Consider the following 22,331-nt stretch of genomic DNA (forward strand, 5'->3'; position numbering starts at 1 on the left):
TGCAGTCTATTCTGCTCCGGCAGATAAATGGGCCGTCATATATACCGTCAGGCGGAATTGAAGCCAAATTTGGTTTTCCAAAATTGTACCCGGTTTTTCCCTCCAGCTTGTGCCCTGCACCACTGCTCAGCACAAAAGAGGGAAGGCGGTAACAAAGCATAACCAGGCTAATTAGGTCAGAGCCGAGCCGGTCGCGATGCGGCCACTGCAGCCCTCCTCCTCCTCCTCCTCTCCTCCTCCAGAACGTGGAAAGCCTCCGCTCCGCACCCGCCGGGCACCGCAGCTTTCCCCGGCGCTGGAGCGGCCCTCGGGCCGAGCGGCGCCGTTCGCCGCCCCCCGCCCCGGGGGCTGCTCCGCCGCGGGGCCAGGCTGGGGCTCGCCCCGGGCGCCGAGCGGGGCTAAGCGCCTCCCCTCGCCCCTGTCCCCCGCCCCTCCGCCAGCCCTGCCCCGCCGCCTGGCACCGCCGCGCCGGCCCCGAGCGCTCCCCGCGCCGCCGCTCCGCTGCCGCTGCTGCTCGGCCCGGCCGGGCGGGGACTTGGCAGGAACTCCCGGTCAGAGAGCGAGAGTGCCTGCCCCCGCTCCGCTCCGCTGTGGCTTTTGGGTGGAGGAAGGTCTGAGCTCGGCCGAGGAGCAGCAGCAGCCGCCGCCGCCGCCGCCGGAGAGGAAGAGGCAGGAGGGGAGAGAGAGAGACGGAGAGGCGGCTGGAGCCCCCCAAAGTACCCCCCCATCCCTGCACTGCAGGCTACATTTCCAGCTTCATGGGCAAAGTGTGGAAACAGCAGATGTACCCCCAGTACACCACCTACTACTACCCCCAGTATCTGCAGGCGAAGGTAGGGTCCGGCACGCCGGGCGGCGCGGCGGGTCTGGGGCTGGCCCCGCTCCGGGCGGCCGGACAGGGCCGAGCCCGGCGGGGGCTCCGCGGCTGGGGCACGGCCCGGGGGAGGCGGTCAGGTTGCACCGGGGGACGGAGACAGGAAAGAGCAGGCAGCCCCTTCCTGCCGCCCGCCGCCGCCCCGGGAGCCCCCGCCGGGCTTCCACAGCTCCCTTCTCGCTCCCGACCGTGCAGTCTCCGACCTGACTCCCTTCTCTCCTTTCCCCTCCCGCTGTCGGTCCCTCCTCTTCCCCAGGGCTCTCGGCGTGTCTCCTCCTTCCCAAGCACGTTCTCGGCCACCCCGCCGCAGAGCGGAGCGCTGCGGGCCGCGCTCCCGCTGCCTTCGCCCAGCGCAGCCCCTGGAACGCGGGGAGAGGAGCCGAAGTTCGGCCGGCTGGGGCTGCCATGGCTGTGCCTCAGCCGCGGCGGGGGTGCTGTGACATCCCGAGGGGTGGCAGGGCGTGCTTACTGCTGCGGTGGGGATGGCCGTAATTCCAATTAAATGCGGGCATTGGGGAAGCTGTCGGATTCGGGTGGATATTCATTGTCTGTGGAGTTGGACCTTTGTGAGCTGCCGCCTCGCAGTTTTCAAACTGGATTAAAAAACGCATTAAGGATCCCAGTCATGATGATTAATGTTGTACACAGGTAGCTGCTGTTTGCGTGGATATTGATGTTAGTAGTTCTTGTGGTGGAGGATGTCCACCTTTTCCCCTTTCTCCTTCAAGTCTTTAAGGGCAGCCAGCCCCACTGCTCTAGAAGCATCATGCTGCAAACTGGCAGATGCAGAGGTGGTTGCATCAGCTGTCTGGAACATTTAGCATAAGCCTTTCCAACCACCACTGACACTCCTCACAAATCAAAACAGACCCATATGAGGCTTCCATGTGTGAACTTTTTTTAGAGGTTATTACCGTGGTGTGGGTTTGGTTGTGATTTTTCTATTTTTTTTGCTATTGAACTGTCTTGCCTCTTTGGCAATGACAGGAAAGAATTCCCATCCCTTTATCTGCACACTTGATAGGCTCTTCTTTTTATTGTGTTTGTCTTACTGTATTGTGAAATGTATTTTAGACTGCTTGGCTGAAAAATAAATTCCATTTGACAGTCATGAGACATTCTACAAGGCAGCAATGAGGAGGCTTTGAAATGTCCTTTCGTATATACAGAAATTGATAGAAATGTGATGAAGGTCTTTAGGTGATTTGAAATGACTAATCTGTTACATGTGTAATTGACATTAGACTAAAGATGGACAGACTATAGCCATTTAAAGATTAAGCTGCAGAGTAATCACTGCAGTACTGTTTACATATATATATTTAATGCATTATTTTAAAGAAAGGTGGAATGTCTAAAGGACAGCCTTTTGCATCATTTAGCTATATGACTATATGTACATTCTCAAATGAAACAAATGTCTTTATTCAGAAACTTTTACCCTCATGGTTTTGTGTGGCAATTGTAAGTTACAAACCAAGTATATAACATGGAATATATATAAAGCAGTATCACTTGGCTGTTTTGACCTGTAAATAATTTAAGAGGGAGATAAACTCTGATAGCTTATAGTAGTTAGTAAAGAATAATCCTAGAAATCCATGATCCTCTGAGAAAACATGATGGACCGTCTTCTGAAAATATTTCCTGTACAGATGATTTAATATTGATTTGTATTACAGTCAATGACATCTTCAAACTGCCTTGCAGTCTTTGGTATAAAATTATACAGTCTGAAATTACATTGCTCTGTTTCAGCAGAGAGAACACAGAGCCATTTGACCTGCACACATGAAAAGAAATATCTGAGATCCAGTGAAATTTCCTGTTTTCAGAAATCTTGATTTTATAAAAGAAATAAAAGAAAAATAGGTGTCTTCTTGGTATAGATACAGGGACCAGTGACTGTAGGTTTTGGTATTCAAGTATGCAGAATCCAGTAATATAAGCAATCTTCCCACAATGGATCCCCTCTGAACATGTAGAAATATTCATTTAATTCATAGTTTGTAGCTCTTCTGTTCTTGGGGTCCTAAAACAGCTCATTGTCCACTCTATGTCCACTCTCTCAGTAATTCTGGAGAAATCTTTGGTTTTTATTAAAGACAAATGATAATAGAAGTGAATCAGCTTTGCTGAATGAACAATGGGTAATAATACATGATTATACTGGGGGAGGTAGGAAAATCTCCTGAACCAGAAGTTCTGCTTCTCATCTTATCCTTATTTAAATAATGATGGAAAATCTGCTGACTAATAATCTGCAAATCAATAACTAGGAGGTGACAGGAATTTCTTGAAGATGGCTTTTTCTGCAGAGCACTCAAAAATACTCATTAGATAAATTTCATACATTCCTAATGGCTCTTTAGGTTAAAATGTCGATGTGGTCAACTATTTTAATTAATATTAATATGTTACACATTTAAAAAACCAGATTTTTGTCAGACTGTTATGATCTTCAGAGTCTTATTCATGAAGTATTCAAGCTGGTTCAGTGATATATTCTGTGAGGAAATATAAACATTTGCTGTGATTCAGCACCTCCCTCCCTCTAGTCTTAGAGAACTCAGCATCAAAAGAGATTAGTGAAGCCATGGGCTTAAATGAAAAGAACAAAATTAACATTGGAAGAAGACTTTTAAATTGAAATATCATTATGGCAATGAAAGCAGTTGAAAATGACTTTAAATTGAAGCTTGTAAAACCTTCATTTTTATGATGGTTTTTACTCTGGAATGATACATTTGACATATCTGCTGAATTTTGTGTCTTCTAATGAGTGTATGTTTTAGGACAGTTCCTGTATTGCAGCATTGTATGGCTTGTAAGAGAGCATCAAAAATATTTTCCAAGTTCAATAGATGTTTCTAATGGTTTAGGTGCTTTCTTTAACCATATTTCTTTATCATTGCTTTTCAAATTTTAACTCAGTTGTATCTAATTTCCATACTTGAATTTACTTATAATTGAGAGATCTTGTATTTCAATGTTTTGGAAAATTATTTTCATTAAGATACATGTGTTCTACCAATGCTTAAAGGCCTATCTGCCCAGGAGTAAAACCTGGCCATGCCAGGCAGAGCATTTTAATATTTAACAAGACAGAGTACACATAAACAAGTACAAATGTGTAGAGACATGTTTAGGCCACAATCTGTTTGCTTTGGTCAAGTAAGAAATAAAAGTGAGTCTATGTTTTGTTTTCCCATATCAAATGGAATTCAGGGTCACAATGCAAACAACAGTTTACACCTAAATTATGATAACTACCTGTATTATTGGTATTCCCTTGGAGAGTAATGTGGCAATATGAGTAATTCCACTAGTAGGCTTTTGTATCATAAAGGAAAGCTCTTTGTGTAAGAGAGAGTTCGTGGAAGAGGGCAACATTTCCTATAGCTTATCTATCCTATGGCTTATCTAAAGTGTAAGCATTTAGTAGTTGTAGATAATACCTATGTGATACTTGAATTCTAGTTATTTTGTATGGTATTAGGCAACAAAAACTAGATCTAATGAAGTCTTGTGAATCTTGCTAAATTATCTTTGGATGGGCTTTGAACTTTATCATTTGGTAGCTGCAAAACTGCTGTTTTGGCAGCTCTGAGAAGAGCCAATATTTCTAGAAGTTGTGTGGGTTTGTAGGCAGGACTGTAGATTGATATAAACGGTAGTGAGCAGGCAGATTCTGCCGTGTCAAAACCTTGTTCTCAGGTTGATGAGAGCAAACTTTAAAATGGGAACACTTAATTTTTATCCAAGCCTGTTGATGGCAGAGTAAGAAGGAAATCAGTTAACAGTATTAAACCAAGTAGACATGAAATTGTCTTATTAGCAGACACTGGATAAGCTGCAGTTTAGTGTCCATATATGAAATTAATAGACCGATGTAGAACCCTCAGCTTCTAAAGCAGCAGAAGTAGGACCTTCTAATTGTTTGCTGCTAATGTGTACCTCAGCACTGCATTCTTCACCAAGCACAGGTCTGTTGCCCTTTAAAAAGTTTCAGTAGCTTATGAGCTGATTTTCACCAGTATCAATGATTACTAATTTTAATCAGTCTAGTTAGGTTTATTCCATATGCACTAAGACTGCAAAATCTGTACATAGTAAAAGACAAGTTTACAGTAAAGCAGAGTATGCATGTTTATAAGGTTGGACAGAGTAATTTGCACACTTTATATTCTAGGAAGTTGTATTCATTGTCCCTAGTTGTGAGCTCTGTGGTTCTTGGCTGAGCTTAGAAATTAATTGAAATAACAGAAAAGCACGGGTTAGTTGCAGGCAAGCTTTTTGTCTCCACACAGTTACCTGATCCCATTATCCTCCTCAGCTTCTTGAATGTGTTCTCTCCCATTTCAGACAGGCTGGAGGTTTATTGTGCAACTATGTAGAGAATTCCTTCCAAAAATTTATTATATTGTGGAATGAAAAGCATTGTAAAAATCTACCGATTTTAAGAAAAACTTGAGCATTTTGGTGGTAAGATAATCCCTCTGACTCTATAGAATTATTTCAGAGGATGGAAAATAGAGAGAAATGAAGAGTGTTACCTAGAAAGAGCATCTTCTGTTCTTCCAAACATCCCAGTCCAAAACTGAGAACATCTGTTTACATCCATATATCAGACCAGTAACTTTTTGTCACTGATCACAACGATTGTTCTACGTAATTGTTCCAGCCAGCTTGTTTTGTGAGGGGCATCTCTATCCTTGTCCCCGTTATAGCTCCTTTGAACTTCTAAAGTTTGGTTCAGGTAGCCTGTGTTGAACTAGAAATATGCCCTTCATGAAGTACTTTTAGAAACTCTTGCTGGAATAATGCTTATATATGCAAAAGCCTCTCTAGAAATAGGTTGAATGGTAGCAAAGTTCATACAAAGCCCTGCAAGAGTTCATATAATGTATTTTAGTGTATGTCATTGTAACTCTCTAAACAACTCTGATAAAGGAACATGAACTGTAGAAACACTTCACACCACCATCATCTGGAAGACTCTTAATTGAAGTCAACCTGAGTTTTAGCTTTCATTTCAGATAAGCAACATTTATTAGAACCTTGATTTATTGTTGGGTTATGCTAATCATTTGGAGGTGATTTGCAATGCCATGCTGATCATAGTCTTCACTTTAGAGGAGCAAAAGTTAGGGAGTGCAACTTAAGAGATTGTGTGATTTGGGCTGGAATTAAGGAAAAGCAGCAATGACATCCATAAGGTGTGTTAATTTTGTATTTTTCTCATAGGGACTCTGTTAAAAAGAATTTTTTAAAAAGCCACAACTTTTCTCCCTGAATCCAACCTCCTTATAGAGAGGTTGATAAATACACACATGCTACAGACTGAATTTGCAAATGACAAAGTAAAAAATATTTTCTCCACTGAATTAGTGGTGGAAATTGCAGGTTCTTATTAGCTTTGTAGTTTCTAGAAGTTTGAGACTAAATTTATCCCTAGAGTACCCTACGCTTTGGGCTTAATTTGATACTGTGTGATTTGCGTCATTTAACAAATGTCAACAAAATTTTGGTCCTTCTTTGTGATTCTGTAGTAACTTTACTGCAGACATATGAGCAGATCCTGAGTCTGACGGTCTTGTGGGACTGACTTTAACAGAAAAGTGATAAACCGATATATGACTTGAAATAGTCTTGAGACATTTATTCAGTGCTGTTTTCCTTTTGTATTTTGATTGTTAACCCCCTCAGGCACCGGGTTTGTGAATGTGAAGTTTATATCCAGTACGTAGGCAACAGCTGTAAGAAGGCAGAATTACACAATGTCTGATTTGTGCTAGTGCATTTTCTAGCTTTACCCTCAGCACAGGATCCCAAGGCAGTCATGAAAGGTGTGCAATAAGTTTGTGCGGGGAGAAGCTAATTTTCTTTGAATAAAACAGTTCTTTAAAGTATGTTTTTTTCAAAACTCAGCTGGTACTCTTCATAATGATAGTAGTTTTTTTTTCCTCATTACTTTTAAACCAGAATTGGCCATGCTATATACTTCTAAGTACTTTGCTTCTAGTTAGAGCATAAATCTCTAGGTCTCAGTCTCAAGGATGAAATTTCCGTAGTAAATTTCTGAGCTTCCACTCAGTGTTGAAAGAACAAAGAAAAGGTAGGCAGTGTTTTCCAATGAAGAATAATACAATGTAGCAAAGCATTGTTTTCTAAATCTATTTTTCTATAAAACAATACCTTTAAGAAATATATCTTTTTAGTATATACATCAGAAAAACTCCTTGGACACAATTTTTCATCTACTTAGAAATCCAAGTAGCAAAGTTTGAGCTATCAATGTTGATAGTAGATGCATCACTCAGAAAGGTAATTGATGCTACTAACACAGTGCTCCTAATGAAAGAAATGTGATTGTGATAGTAGTAAAGAAGTTTGAACAAAGGTGTAGTAATAAATGGGAAAGTATATCTTGGTACGGTTATGTATTTCAGTTTCGGTCTTCCATAATCAAGAACAATTAACAATGGTTTTAAAAAATAAGTTGTTTTTCATTAAATTATGCTTTTGGTTTGAGAAATAGTCCCTTGAACATGTATGCTCAGATTTAGCTAAAATTATATGCTTGGTTTTTGTTCAATTGTATAGACTTTGTGGCCTGTGCAAAGTAGTATTCACAATTATTTCTATTGGAAAAACTCCTACTTTGCTAAAAAAGTGAAAAATGTTGGAAAAGTGTGTTGATAAAAATCTGTTCTATTTGGGTTTAATTCATTTCAGTCAAAACAGACACAAAACAGATTCAGGTCATATCTACTGTGGTTAAATAGATGATAGTTATTTTCTGACATATGCATCTTCCTAGTCTTCTTCAGCTGAAAAAAATCAAGATCTGCATTGAGATGCTATTTCAGTAAATTCTAAGCTGAATTATGTTATCTCAGAATTGAGGAAGTCAAAGAGCTTGGACTCTTTGGGTAGGTACAGCCAGATACAGGGTGCTCACTTGTTCCATGGTAGCTTTTGGAGCACTATGTTCTTGTTCATAGTCTGAGATTGTAAGAGCACATTTAGTGTCAGTTGGTCCAACTTGATGAAAACATTTCAAAATATATTTAAGCTAAATTTCTGAAATCTCAGCATGCATGTAGGCCTGTGAGAAATGCTTCAGAATCATTCCAGGTAGATAAACAAAGCTTACTGATGCAAAATGGAACACAAAATATTCAGTGTGACTCTTGTGCATTGAGAGGGAAGTATTGAGGTTTTCTAGAGAGGTGGAGTGAACAGGCTTCACTTTGTGGATTTTACAGCAGGTTAAGAAGTGAATTCCTGTGCTTGTCTCTTGGCAACACACACTGACACAATTTCCACAGCAGTTTATAAGCTGTGGTAGTATCTGTGACCTCTTCTATCCCTCAGGCCAGCTACATAATCACTTTAATTTTACATAACTATGCACAGCAGCCAAAAAGTGCAATCTTGTCTTCCCCTACTGCTCCCAGCAACCCATTCTTCCCCCTGGGATGGCCCTAGCATTTGTATGATTGGTCAGTGAGCTGAATCAAGAAACCAGTCTGGCTGAAAACCAAGCCCAAACCCCCCAGCTGCAGTACCTTTTTACAGTGGAGCAACTAATGAGATACTTAAGAAGTTTGAGATTTGCATGGCTGTGGGTGAAGTTGTCTCCAAAAGAAATCCACCCCTTTGGATCTCACTTTTGACTCGCGCAGTGGGGCTGCGGAGCTCTTCTGGATAAAAGGTTTTCTGGGGCCTTGGCCAACAGGGCTGTGATTACACATAAATTTGCTGATTATACATAAATGCAGAAAACTGTTAACATTTTTTTCTATGATTTTATCTTTTTTTTTGTTGTTTTAAATTGTGCTAGATGTTGGTGCACTATGTGTTAAAAACCCTTTTGAGTCTGTCTTTCATTCTTAGGACCAATGATCGTGGAGGTAAGTGTGAAATAATTTACTGAGAGGGCTTAAGTTAGGTATAGGCCTGGGAGGAAAGAAAGAATCAAATGTAAATGAAACTTCCACAGGCCTTGTAGCATAGTGTTACATCTAACTTTCCATTTTCAACACAGTGCAACATTGATATTTTATTTCATTCTGGGGAAAGAGGGGAGAAGGCTGGCACTTCAAATTAGCAGCAGCTGCAGAATTAAGACAAGGGTGTTAGTGACTCATTTGGAAAAGTACTAGCTAAAACATTCTGTCTCCTAGAAAAAACATTAAAGAAGGGTTTATGATACAAACTTTGAATTTTGTGAATAGTGTCAGTGACCCTCTGGTTTCCTCTGGATAGCTTTCCTGATTAGTGACCATTTGCTTTTGATTATTGCACATGAAAGTGAGGGGAATACATGGGAACATTTTGGAGGGGGAAACATGGCTCCTATCAGGGTCAAAGACTCTAGAATGTCTCTTACTTCTTTTGACCAAGTCAGTTGTCCAAAAGCTCGGATTATCATTGTCCCAGGTTGCTGGAAAAAGGGTTATATGTAGTAGTTTCTGTGATGCGTTTGAATAAATGACAGAGTAGTCAAACTCCAATTTCCCTGAACACAGGAAACTTGGATCATAGAAGGAGTTTCCTTGTTTTCAGTCCCAAATTTCTTTCCCCAATTCACTATTCTTACTGCTCAGGCCTTTTCACAGTGTGTGTATTTACAGACTGTATATATATACAGACTGTATTCACAGTGTTTATATTTAGGTTGTTCTCTACTCTTTCTACATCTGCATTTGGGTGAGGTTTTTTTTCCTTTCTTGGATAAATATGGGTATTTCCCTGTTTTATGCCTAGGTCCTGCAAATGGCTTTATTTAGAAGAGCAGACTATTTTAAGAAGAGATGGCTAAGGGGAGATCTAATTGCTGTCTAAATGTATCAAATAAGAATGTATTGAAAAAGTGGAGACAGACACTTCTTGGAGATGGATGGGGATAGGATCACAGAAGCTCTCTTAAATCAGCCTTCTGCTCAAGTCAGATTTGTCTACAAGATCAGACCAGGTTGCTTAGAGCATTATTCAGTCTGTTCTAGAAAGTCTCCAAGGATGGAGATGCACAGCCTGTCAGAACAACCTGTTTCAATGCTAGCTATTCTTGTAATGATTTTTTTCCTTATTTCCAGTCTGAACCTCTCTTTTTTCAACTTAGGCTCATTGACTTATCCTCACACCATGGACCACTGTAAGAACCTGACCCCTCTTCCTTGATAACCTCCTCATAAATTTCTGTTCTATAAAAGGAAAGCTGCTGTTAACTCCCATCAAAGCCTCCATTTCTCCAGTATGAACAAACCCAGTTCCTTCAGCTTTTCACAGATAATGTGATCCAGCCCACAGCTGTCTTGACAGTCCTGCACTGAACTCACTCTGGCTTATCAGTGCTGTTTACTGGGGGCTCAGAACTGCATGTGGGATTCTGAATGGAGCCTTCCAAATGGAGGATAGTCACCTCCCTTTCTGAATGCAGCCCAGCAGGAACAGCAGAGCACGCTGCTGGCTTATGCTTGGCTGGCTGCGTGCCACAGCCCCCAGGTCTGTTCCAGCAGAGCTGCTCCTCAGCCAGTCGCTTCTCAGCTGACAGTTTCAAGGGACTCTTCCTTTACAGGTGCAGAACTTTGCACTTCTCTGAGGTAAAAATGTTGAACACACCAGTCCCAGTATAGCGACTGGTAGCACTCCACTTGGTCCAGGCATGAAATTCACTGCCCTCCCCTTGTCTACAGAACTGGTAGTTTTATCACTGAGGGGAATAGGCAATAGGCTGCAACACAGTGGACATAAGTTAGGACATAAGAAAATTGTAATTAGGTATGAAGAAGTTTTTTTTTTCACCATAAGTGTAACCTGAAGGTACTGAGACAAGTTCTGGAATCTCTCGGAGATGGTAAAAAACTTAACTGCACAAGGTCCTGAGCGACCTGCTCCTGGAGGGAGGTTGGACTGTATGACCTCCAGTTGTCCTTCCCAAACTAGTGTGTGATTCTGTAAGGCTGGCCCTGGTAGCCATCCATCCTGGTAGCATAAGAGGCTCTAAAGAAACTGTTACTGTTCCTTCCATGCTCCATCCTTGTAAGCTGTGCTGTGGAATTTGAAAAGGAAAGGTATAGAAGGAAATCCCTTTTTCTGTTTAACAGAACATGCATTATACAAATATGCAAATAATATTTCAATAATCATAAATCATGCAAATTCCCTTATCCCATTATAGCAAATATCTTGTTTAAGCTGCTTAAAATTTGAGGGTTTAGGTTTGTCTATACATTTTTCTCCTGGCAGAAGATTATACTGCTACAAAATTATGCTGTAAATTGTGATAGACTTGTATACATTCTTATACCAAACCACTTTTTTAGGCTCACATTTCTTGTTCCTGCATCAAATCTGAATGTGTTGATAAGTTTTTGTCTGGAGCATGGATTAAAAAGTAAATAAAACAATAATTAACCCCCAAATCTTGTTTCTTTCCAAGCAGACATTATACAGAGATACAGCGGACTACTGAGGAAGGCAGTATTCTTTCTAGTAGAAAAAATTGGAAGAATTGGCATGTTCCTGTTGCTTTTTACTAACAGTTCTGCTATATTTCACATGACTTTTCTTCCAAATTACAGTAAGTTCATCAGCTGCAGGAGCTATGGATACATGAAAGGCTTCCAAAGCCACCCACCCAACTTCTTTAGCTCGCTCTGCTTTTATTAGCACTTCTTCTCCATGTCTTTTATATATGCTTCCCCCAGATTTTCTAGGGATTTTCAATGGCAGGTATAATAATAGGAACTCACATGTTCCCAAATCCTGGAGTTAAAGATGCTGCTTTTACTAGATCTTAAAAAAAATAAAATCACAGCTATGGTTGTCAACCAGATTGGTGATGAGAAAAACATGTAAAACCCACCAAATGTCAGTTCATTTTTACTCTGCTAACTAAACTGTTCATAGTTGTCCATTAACTCTGAAAATAATTAATCTTGTTAGGTTCCAGAATATAAATTTAGGGACCAACACTGGATTAAGTAGGCCCTAAGATGACTTTCATTGCCAGAGAGTCAAAAATAGCAACATTATCACTGCAAGTAATTATAACAGAAAAGAAGTTACCAGTTGAATGCTTCTTTATTTGTTGCTTTGTCCTGGAGTGTTTACCTTGATGGTGACTAGGCTATCCAAATATAAAAAAAAAAGTGCAGATTTTTCCAAAAATATAGAATTGGGAAAAAAATGAAGATGCATTTGTGTATTGGGGTTGTCTTTGCTCTTAGGTATTTTAAAATGCTATTCTTGGAATTCTGTTTAGTTGAGGGGCTGAGATCAGGGAGAAGTGTTACCAAGCATTCAATACTTACATGCTGAGTAGCTATGCTACTTTCTGGGAGAAATAGCAAAATACCACAGTAAAAATGTAAGAGAATGACAAAAGTTTACTTTGCCACGTTGCCCCCAGAAGAGGCAGAAAAGCAACTATGCATATTTTATATTTGTTGCCTCTTTCCTTCTTTTAAAATTGAAAGTGGAATTCTATGTCAGATGAATAATTGAATAATGATTAAATGAATAATAGATATGGTTTTTATTCATATGAAGTATAATGGGTCATTTTCCATGCTTACTTACACTCTAGTCAGCTCTGTCAAGATTAGGATAAATGACTCTCTTTTACTGATATTTATATGAAGTTTAGAGATGTGTATATGCCAAACAACAGAACTCCTGGCATTTCTGTGGCACACCTTTAAAAGTAGGAGTTTATTTGAGTGCTGTCTTCCAAAATGTATTCTGTCCTTCTCATTGATGGAAACTGTGCTACTGCTGTCATCCAGGGAGGATGCTGCACATCCCACTGCTCTGGTGATGCTTGTATACATGCATTTTTAAAATGTGTTGGATATATAGACTACCTTAGATTTACCTACCAGTTGTTAAAAAATATTCACAGTAGGTTAAATTTCCTTGATTGACTAGTTACTATTATTCTTTGATCTTTGAAAATGTGGTGCCTCCTGTGCAGGATAGCCTGTTCTTCAAGTAATTTAGATATTGGGCAACTAGTGAAGTATGGATGTGCATGTATTATTTATAAAATACTCTGGGTTGCTGTCTGTGTAATGAAGGCATTCATGTGTAAAATAGACACTAGTTTGTGATTTTTTCCTAAATTAGGACCTCAGTCCTTCTCTTGACGCTGATACTGAGCTCCATGGGTTCTTTAATTTAAATGTCCCTAAAATTTAGTCTTTGCAGAAAAATCATGCACCAGAATCTTCCTTTTATGTCAACAAATAATAAACATTATCTTAAGTTGAATATTTATTTTATTGCAGCCCCCCATTTTTCAGTTTAAATGATCTGGAAAATCTCCAGACCATACCAGACAGCCTGTAGCTTTAAAGCAGAGTTCAGGAGCCTCTGGATGCCTTGGAGACAGAGGAAAGAAGGCTCACCAGTATAAAGGGTTGTGCACAAATTTGAGCAACTCTGGCTTGCTAATTATTGGAGGATGTTGGGAGACTGAGCTGGGATTTCTGGGAGTAGAAAGCTGAGAGCTATGTCTGGGAGTGACAAATGTTTCACAGTTTTAGTGAGAATCTTTTGATAATTGATACTTGTAGGAATAACATCTGGAAAAGAGGAAAGGAAACCATGTCTTAGAATGCCACTGAGATAACAGCAGAGAAGTAGTCTGGGTTCTGTAGTTTTATTTCAGTGTTGGCCTCGTGGAAGTGACATTTAGAACTATCCAGTGTCAGTCCTTGCTGCCACACTGAGGCTCAGAGCACCTGGTCTCAAGAGTGGTGGGTTTGTACGGAAGGGAGGTGGTTCCATGACTGTTCCAGTTTGATTCCTCTGCCCCCAGCACTGAGCTTGTCTCTGGAAGTGGCTTAAATAGGCTCTGAAAAGCTGGCTGTAGACCTGTCTCTGGAGCCTTGTGTTGTCATTTGAGATAGGAAAAGAGAAAAAGGTTACTGAAAAGGATGAAGCCAAATGGAGGGAAAATGTACGGAAAACCAATTTTGAAAGAGGAAAATTGCTGCAGGGAACAGATAAGGGAAAAGAATAAGTGAAAAGAGCAGAGAAGGGCAGAAGCCAAATTCAGTGGAGAGGCTGTGGCGTGTTTGCCAGAGCATGGCACAAGAAGAAACCTCCAGCTGCCAGACCATCCATGGGGAGTTGCATCTCCAACAAAAGGAGATTGAAGGCAGTATTCTGCAAGAACTCAGTTTGGGGACTGCTAAAGTTCAGCAAGAATAAAAGGTTACTTTTACAAAAACCATGGATGTTTTTGGGGAACTGACAGACAAGACCTCTGGGTAAGGCCTTGTTTTATGCAGATTGTGAGAGGACAAAAGGTGCTCCTGGGGCAAATGTGACAGTTATCTTTGCCTCTTGTTTGCTGCAGTCCTGTTGTGATACTGGATATAAAGTTACAGAGGTAAACTTTTCAGAACTGAACAGTTTGGTGCTTCTTTTTACTTCTTGTAGTTTATACATTTGTTTTCTTATTACACTGAAACTAGAGGAAATGCAAGGACTTGCTGAACACACTCTCAAGCGATGTAGTGGTGTTGCAATTCTTTTTGATATTTTATATGTTCATAAATTCTCTTATCCTGATAGGCATGGCATGAATCTGAACCCAAGAAAATATACAGTACAGCCAAAACTAAATGGAGTTAGTATCCACTTAGCAGATAGAATATCACTGCTCATAGTAGAAGTGGCTAAACAGAAAAGAAACCCAAAAGGCTTTCATCTCAATATAAAAGATCAGGAAGAGTATGCATGGGGAATAGAGCTCCGTTGAGATCATGCAGTATATCAGTCAGAGTGAAACTTAGAATTTGTAGTAACATATTCTTTTGTCTTTAGACTTCATGAATAGAGAGACATGCTTTCTTACATTAAAGTTTTCCTTGTTCATTTGTGCTGTTTTTACTATGCCAGAACCCTTATGTGTCCAAACACCCTGCTCTGGTCATGTGCCAGTCAGCTCAAGGCTAAGGTCCATCCCTGCAGCCTGAGGAGATCCTGTGTTTGGACTAGAAATAAGATTCTAGCCTGCTTTGGTGAGCAGAGAGGTGGGCTTTGTGTTTAAGTTAAGATCACTTGGAGGAAAAAAACAGGACAGGAGCAGGTTAGAAGTGCTCAAGTCATCACTGCAGAATACCATTTGTAGTTTCTATAACTGAAATAGAATGAGCTGTATATTTTAATTCATTTTATGTGAAGTGGCCAGAATTAATGTGTGTTATGGCCTTTGGTGGTGGTGGAGATCATGATACTCCAAAGGAGTGGCACACAGAGTTTTTGTTTCATGTCACAGTCTACCCTTGTGGAGCAACACAGCCCACAAAAGGGCTTCGGTTTTATGGAGGAGTTGCAAATAATGCAGAGTGAATTTGCACTATGAGTATGCTGTCCTGAAGCTATAACTACATCCAAACAAGAGAAGATCCATTGTATTTTGTTCAGGTGTAACGGCTCTGTTCTGTAGCTTTTGGTTTTCTTTCTTTTGGATGGTTTTTTTTTTTGGTTTTTTTTGGTTTTTTTTTTTTTTTTTAATCACAGGGTATATTGGTGATGTTAACACTCAAAAATTACAAAATCTCAGCGTTTTGCAGCATATAGTTTCATCCTGCTTCTCTCTTGTGTGCAGTCGTCCCCTGAGAATGATATTTGGCATCAAGTTCCTCGATTCTGACAGCAGAGATCCTTGAGAGGATCTCAACTGTGCCAGCACTGGGCGCAGTATTAGTGCAGCGAGCACTGGTGGAAGGCCAGGTATAAGGATTTGTTAATTATTCTGGAAAACTTATCCCCAAATAGTTTCAAGGGGACAGAGCTTTCTTCTTGAAAAAAAAATAGTGCCATTATCCAAAACAACGTAATCTACTTTCAAAGCCAGCAAAACAAGAAAAGGAATTCTTCTTCTGCAAGGTGATTACCTTGTCACAGCGTTACTTGTAGATGTTGTTAAATTTAAATCTGTTAATGAATGCATGAGGTTTCTGTTCCTGCTTCTTTCCAGGATGAAGCCTTAAAGGTTTGATGATACTGAAGTAAACACACTGGAGTGTTAGAGAGTAAAAGCTGTCAACGGTGCAGAATATTGATGGTAACAACATTTAGAGCTTGTCTGCACTTAAAAATATAATGGAATTTATAAGGAAATGCTTTTATGGAATTATTGAGCATATTAAACTCCCGTATAGATGTCCATGTAACTACATATCCCTATCTAGAGTTGTTTCAGAGTAGTTCTGGTAATTTTCCAAATGTAGACAAGATTTAATTAAGCTGACTCAGTGTGCTAAACTTGTGTCACCTAAAACTCTAATAACTATATTGTCCTCTAATTAATGATTTTAATAGTTTTAATTATATTACTAAATCCAGTAATAGCAGAAGTAAATAAATGCACAATGAATATTTATTCACTTCACTAAGTGAGCATTTTGCCTGCCTGCAGTATTCAGGTCTGGGCTGCAGAGCACTTGGCAGAACACAGATGAGATTTCTCTGCATTCTTTTTGATGTCTCTTTTCTTGAGAATTATAAGTACTGAAATTACACAGGTATCTTTGATTTAATTTTAAATTGAAAGGTTTCTAGGTTGTGCAATAGTGCAAAACACAAGTAATTACATGAGTGTATCATAACTATATTAACACAATTAAATACCAGGAGTTTTATACGTAAAAAGTTATATTGTGCAGAGGAATGAATACGAAGTTGCTTAGCTTTATAAAAGCCACATTTACTATGATGCATATGTAGATGTATATTTAATTTAATTACAGTAAGTGTGGCATGAGAGACCAGCTCTCCTCACTTGTAGCCCTCCAATTAAAATCGGAGGGGAATGGAGTTAAATAACTAATGCCGAGTAGAATTTGATGCTAAATACAGAAAAAACTCAGTTGCACTGTGCAGCATGTTCTACTTCTGTGACTCTTACAGACTTCAAAGAGAATTGTACATTTGCATCCCAGGGCAGAAATTGGCCGTGTGCTTGGAAGCATAAAATCTCTCAAGGTAATACTTCATAACTATGGAATGTATCCCATGACTGATATGTAGCTAAGAATTGAGAATCAAGTTACACATTAGGAATACTTGAAATTAAATATTTTTCTAGTTAAAGAGAGCATTATGCTGGGTAAACAATCTATATTTTCTTTTTCCAGAGATGCATCAGAGCATAAATATAGGAAGCATTTAAATATGTATGGTTGTATTTCCTTGTCTTTATTGGATTTTATTAATAATTCTTTAAGAAAAAAAGATTTTTTTCCTTGAGTTAATTTATTAGTTTTATGTTTGACTCTTGAAGTATCTACTTTTAATTTCTTTTTACATTCTTCTTTTCTTTTTTCATTCTAATTAACTTTGGAATTTCTGATTTTAGGCAATTAATTTCCAAACATACCAATTTGTTTCAGCAAGGAAGAAGCAAATATCCCTAAAATCTTATTAACATCTGCACAGAAGCATTTACTAAGGCACTGTCAGTGGTCTTTTATGAAAAAAAAAAAGTTACCAAGAACAAAAAATAAATTGGTGAATTTTGTTGCATCTAAGATGTACAATAATTTACTGGCTTTTCATTCTCACAGTGACCCAGACCCTTGCAGGTACAAGGGAGCTGTTTTGTCTTCAAGTGGATGCTCTTTCTGTAGTGTCAATTCTGCTCACTCTTCCTGAATCCATTCCCAGTACAAGCTGAAGCCCCATACTGGGCAGATTTAATGAGGGCTGTTGGACCCCTTCCAGCTTGTTTTCTTCCCATGATGCTGCTGCCTTCCTAGAGTATTGTTGTGCCAGGGAAGGTGATGATCATGATTTTGGCTAAACAGCTCTCATTGTTGGGGAGACCCTTCTCTGTTGCCTTTGAGCGATGTAAGAAACTGCTGAGGATCCAGCCAAACCTTCAAAAAGCAATAGAAGAGGATGTTTATTTGAAATGAAATGCATAATAAAGAAAAAGCAGATTTTCTTATATTTGTTATTTTGTTTGATACTCTGTTTGTGGGAGCCCAGGTGGGTTGTCTGTGGAAGGAAGCTGGGTGTGGCACACTGGAAGTTACTTGGCAATTGGCACAGTTTATTGCTTGCTGTCCCCTTGGAGCAGGCTGGCAGCCCTGCACAGGCTGGGCATCCACTGCACGGTGTGAGGGCTCAAGGGGCATCCGTGCCTCAGGGAAACCCAGGGCACAAAGTGCGCTTCGGAATCAGCAAAAGGGATAGTCCAGTGTTTTGTGTGATAATCCTTGGGTTTAAGTTAGACTATTACTTTTTAAAAACTTTGTTGCATTCTGTGAGTTCAATATCCTGTGACTAATGGGTACTATTAGGGAAATCTCCAATGTTCAGAGATAATGTCAGGCTCATCGCAGACCTGATAAAGAGCAATGCAACACATGAATCTCATTGTCAGAAGACCTATATATACATCTCAGCTGCAACAGAGATGGTGGTTTTTTGCTAATACTTTATTTCTGTCGGTTTTAACAACATTCAGCGCTGCATCACAATTCGTAAAACGCTTAATCGTGAAAACAGCATTTGGAACATATTAATGTAGTTAAGAATATTCACATGATTAAAAATCTGAAGTTCTATTTGACCTTTGCAGACCAAGTCTGAAGTATTTTGCCTGTCTTTACTAGAGCTCTGAATTGCTTAGATTCTGACAAGCACACAGATTAAAATGTTGATGTGCTATACTTTCTGTAAGTTTTTGAAATATATAGTTGGGATTGGATAAATGCTATACTGTTTTTTCTGGTTTTTGCAAAATAAAAGCCATTTACAAAAAATAAAATGCAGCAGCGCTTATATAATAGAAACTTGGAATACTGTAAATTTTGTTCTTTCAGCAAGAAATGAACTTTCTTCTTAAATGGAACTGAAGTTTAGGAATGCAGTGTTCTTTGTCTCATAATTGTCTGCCTACACACACTCAGTCTGTACTTCGAACAACTCGCCACTGAAGAAGCACATGTCCTGTATTTTAGGTCTCAGATGTAGATTTTTGTAGTTGAAGATGTCTTTACATTAACAAAAATAACTTCATAATGATTATACATAAGAGCTAATGGTGCCAGTTCTACATAATTATATGCATACATACTTGTTAGAACATGAATGATATTTTTAGAGTAGCCATACATTTTGTGGAACTTTTAAGTACTTTTGGCTCCATTAAAGTCTTCAACACCACGTTTGTTGAATATGCATTTTTTCTTTACTAATCTAGTATTTCCATTTTTTGGGCCATGATGAATATGTTCTCCAGACAAACTAACAAAGACAATAGATCAGTTCTCCATCCAGGAAAACAACATGATGTAAACAGAATATTAGACATGGGCTTTAGAGGACAACCTATCAATCTGTAAAAGAAAAAGGTCAGCCTGGTATGATGCCTCTAACTGTGCTTCAGAAGAGGTAAATATAAAACTATAAAGAAAAGCAACTGTCATTAAAAGCTAAGCCTAAAAAGCACAAGCTTCATTATCGTGCTGATCTGGATGAACCTTAAACAATGTTTACAGTAAGGTTTGGAGAGTTGCCTAGCACTGGTGTATACACAATTAAACAACATAGCTGAACTTTTCTTTCATGTCAGCATACTGCTAAAAAGACTTCCATTGTACTCATATGATAGTCATTCTTGGAACTTACAACATAAACAGGAGGAGAGAACATTGACGAGTAATTCTATCCCATGGTGGCTGAGTGCATCAAGGGGCATGACTGCATTTTCACCTGTACAGCTGAAGGAGTAAATTATATATACAAAATAATGGTGAGGGTATAGCAAAATCTGAACTCAGTTCAGACATATGGACACATATCTGAATTTGGGAGTTGCAAGTATGGACTAATAGTTATTTAACATATTGCAAAATTAATTCTGATTGGTTTGGGCACCCTTATTTCTGTGACTAATGAGCATCCATGTACTCATCCTTGCTTTGGTGTAGTAACCCATGAAATGCAGACACAAATTACTGAAGGAATAAAGGAGAGCCATAGCAACAAGTCAGTTGGTAGACTTTGAAAGTGGATAATCTGAATTGTAACTGCACTTCAGCATGTCATTTGCCCCAGAAATACTTGTGTTTCACATTATAACACTAGAATCACCAGTACATTATAACCAGAATCAACAGTACTTTTTTATATTTATTCTAGTTATCTTTAATTTTTTATTTCAGAATAAATTATTTTGGATACTTTTGCATAAGTGTACATTGTAATAGTTCTTGTATTGCTTGCAACTAATGTTAGTTTTTTCAGTTTTTCATTAACTGGCTGCCCTCAGTTCCTATTAAGCTGTTTATTTTTATGTAGAGACTATACCCAAATGAACATTTTTAATGAAAAACTTCATATTAATGGATGTATGTAAAAATGGAAGGTAAAGTAGGATATGAATTTAAATGTAGAGTAAGTAATGTAAGTTGTTGACTTAATTGTACAACAGTTAATGAGATTGTGTGCAGTTAATGACACTACAGAAAAATGGACACTAATTGAATGGTATATGAAAATATTCATCCACATCCAGGAGAGAACAGTTCAAAGCTTACAGAGAAATTTTAAACATAAATCACAGAATCACAGAATGGGTCAGTTTGGAAGGGACCAGAGTAGGTCATTTGGTCCAACCTCCCTGTTTAAGTGGGACCATCCCAGAGCACATAGCACAGGATTGTATCCAGACAGTTCTGCAATATCTCCAGTGAGGGACACATCACAGGCTCTCTGGGCAACCTGTTCCAGTGCCCAGTCACTGCACAGTAAAGTTCAGGTAGGACTTGCTGAGCATCAGTTTCTGCCCTTTGCCTCTTGTCCTGTTGGTTGGTACCACTGAGCAGAGCCAGGGCCGTCCTCTTGTCACCCTCTCTTCAGACACTGACAGACATTGATGAGGTCCCCTCTCAGTTGTCTCTTCTGGAAGCTGAACAGGCCCAGCTCCCTCAGCCATTCCTCAGAGATGCTCCAATCCTTTAATTATCTTCAGAGTCCTCTGCTGGACCTGCTCCAGGAGCTCCATGTCTCTTTTTTCCTGATAAGCCCAGAAGTGGACACAGCACTCCAGATGTGCCTCACCAGGCCTGAGCAGAGGGGCAGGATCAGCTCCTCTGACCTGCTGGCAATGCTCTTCCCAAAGCACCTCAGGATCCTGTTGGCCTTCTCGGCCACAAGGGCACTGCTGCCTCAGGGACAGCTTTTTGTCCACCAGGATCCCCAGGTCCTTCTCCACAGAGCTGCTTCCTAGCAGGTCAGCTCTCAGCTTGTGCTGGTGTGTGGGGTTATTTCTCCCCAGGTGCAGAGCCTGCATTTGTTTCAAATAGATAATGTTTTCTTTCAGAAATCCTTCTTCTTAATCAACACCTCTTGACCTTTGCATTCTGTTGGAATAGTACTAATCCTGTGCAATTTCAGATAATCACAACACTCAGCCATCAGAGATGAAAACAGGTTTTTGTGTTGTTTGCAGACTTGAAATTAAGGTGTTTAACCTATACATACCTTTCACTTTCAGTGAGCTGTTTTTACTGCTCATTGACCAAAAATTATTCACATGCTGTCTGAAATTGCAGTTTATTACAGTTGTGATAGAATAATTATATTCTACTCTATACTAGAGCTGATAATAAGAGGAAAAATAATAATTTTATGTTGTTAAGACTCTCAAACCCTCAGTGGTGAATAACTTTCAGTTTTCAAAAAAAGGCCTCTTATTTATCTGGACAAATACTCAGCTGGAGAACACTGACATGCTAGTATTACTGCTTTTAAAAATCAGAATTTAGGAGTAGTGCATGGACTCTTGTGGGAGAAGTAGATAAAAAAAAATCATTAGCAATCCTATGGCATGTTTGCTAACAGCATTAGAAAGTGCTCTTCCAAGCAGCCCAATCAAGAAGTGAATGTACGGGAACTTTATTACCTTTGAAGTATATTTTCTCAAATTACTATCCTTTGAATTAGCCTTTCTGTCAGATGTAATTATGTTATATTGCCAGCTGTTGCCAGTACCTCTCTCATTTTTAATACAAAAAAAGTTCCTTCAGTATCTAATGAGTTCTTTCTTTTTAAATTAGATGACTTTTTTTTTTATATTCCGTGAAGCTGAAGAAAGGCCCTGGCTTGCAAAGTCAAATGAATATCTTGGTGGTCTAGGTGCAAAAACTGATGGATAGCCACTGGCTAGACCAAGAGAGGAATTCACCATTTGCTGGTACACAGCTTTGTACCTGCAGGTGTAAACAAGCTCCCTGTGGGGACACTCTGGATTTAGACAGTGGCTGGTACTTAGGTGTGCAAGAAACACAGTAAAAGTGTGCAAGAAACATAGCAAGAAACATAGTAAAAATGCCAGACATAAAGGCACATGGCTGCTGCACATCAGTAAAGTCAAAGCTGTGTCCACTGTGCTGTGGAGAGGTTTCCCTGTGGGCTTTGG

At 39.6% G+C, this 22,331-nt stretch overlaps 1 protein-coding gene across 2 annotated transcripts in view; it reads left to right on the top strand.

The window, feature by feature from the left end:
- The first annotated feature begins 528 nt into the window (after positions 1-528).
- The window catches only part of RBMS1 (RNA binding motif single stranded interacting protein 1), a 143,273-nt gene continuing 121,470 nt past the window's right edge, over positions 529-22,331 (top strand). For both annotated transcript variants that reach the window (XM_053947727.1, XM_053947728.1), the window contains exon 1: positions 529-833. In XM_053947727.1, the coding sequence (XP_053803702.1) occupies positions 759-833 (75 nt within the window). In that variant the 5' untranslated portion in view covers positions 529-758. The remainder of the gene's footprint in view (positions 834-22,331) is intronic.

The sequence above is a fragment of the Vidua chalybeata genome, chromosome 7, assembly GCF_026979565.1.
Source record: "Vidua chalybeata isolate OUT-0048 chromosome 7, bVidCha1 merged haplotype, whole genome shotgun sequence".
Lineage (NCBI taxonomy): Eukaryota > Metazoa > Chordata > Aves > Passeriformes > Viduidae > Vidua > Vidua chalybeata.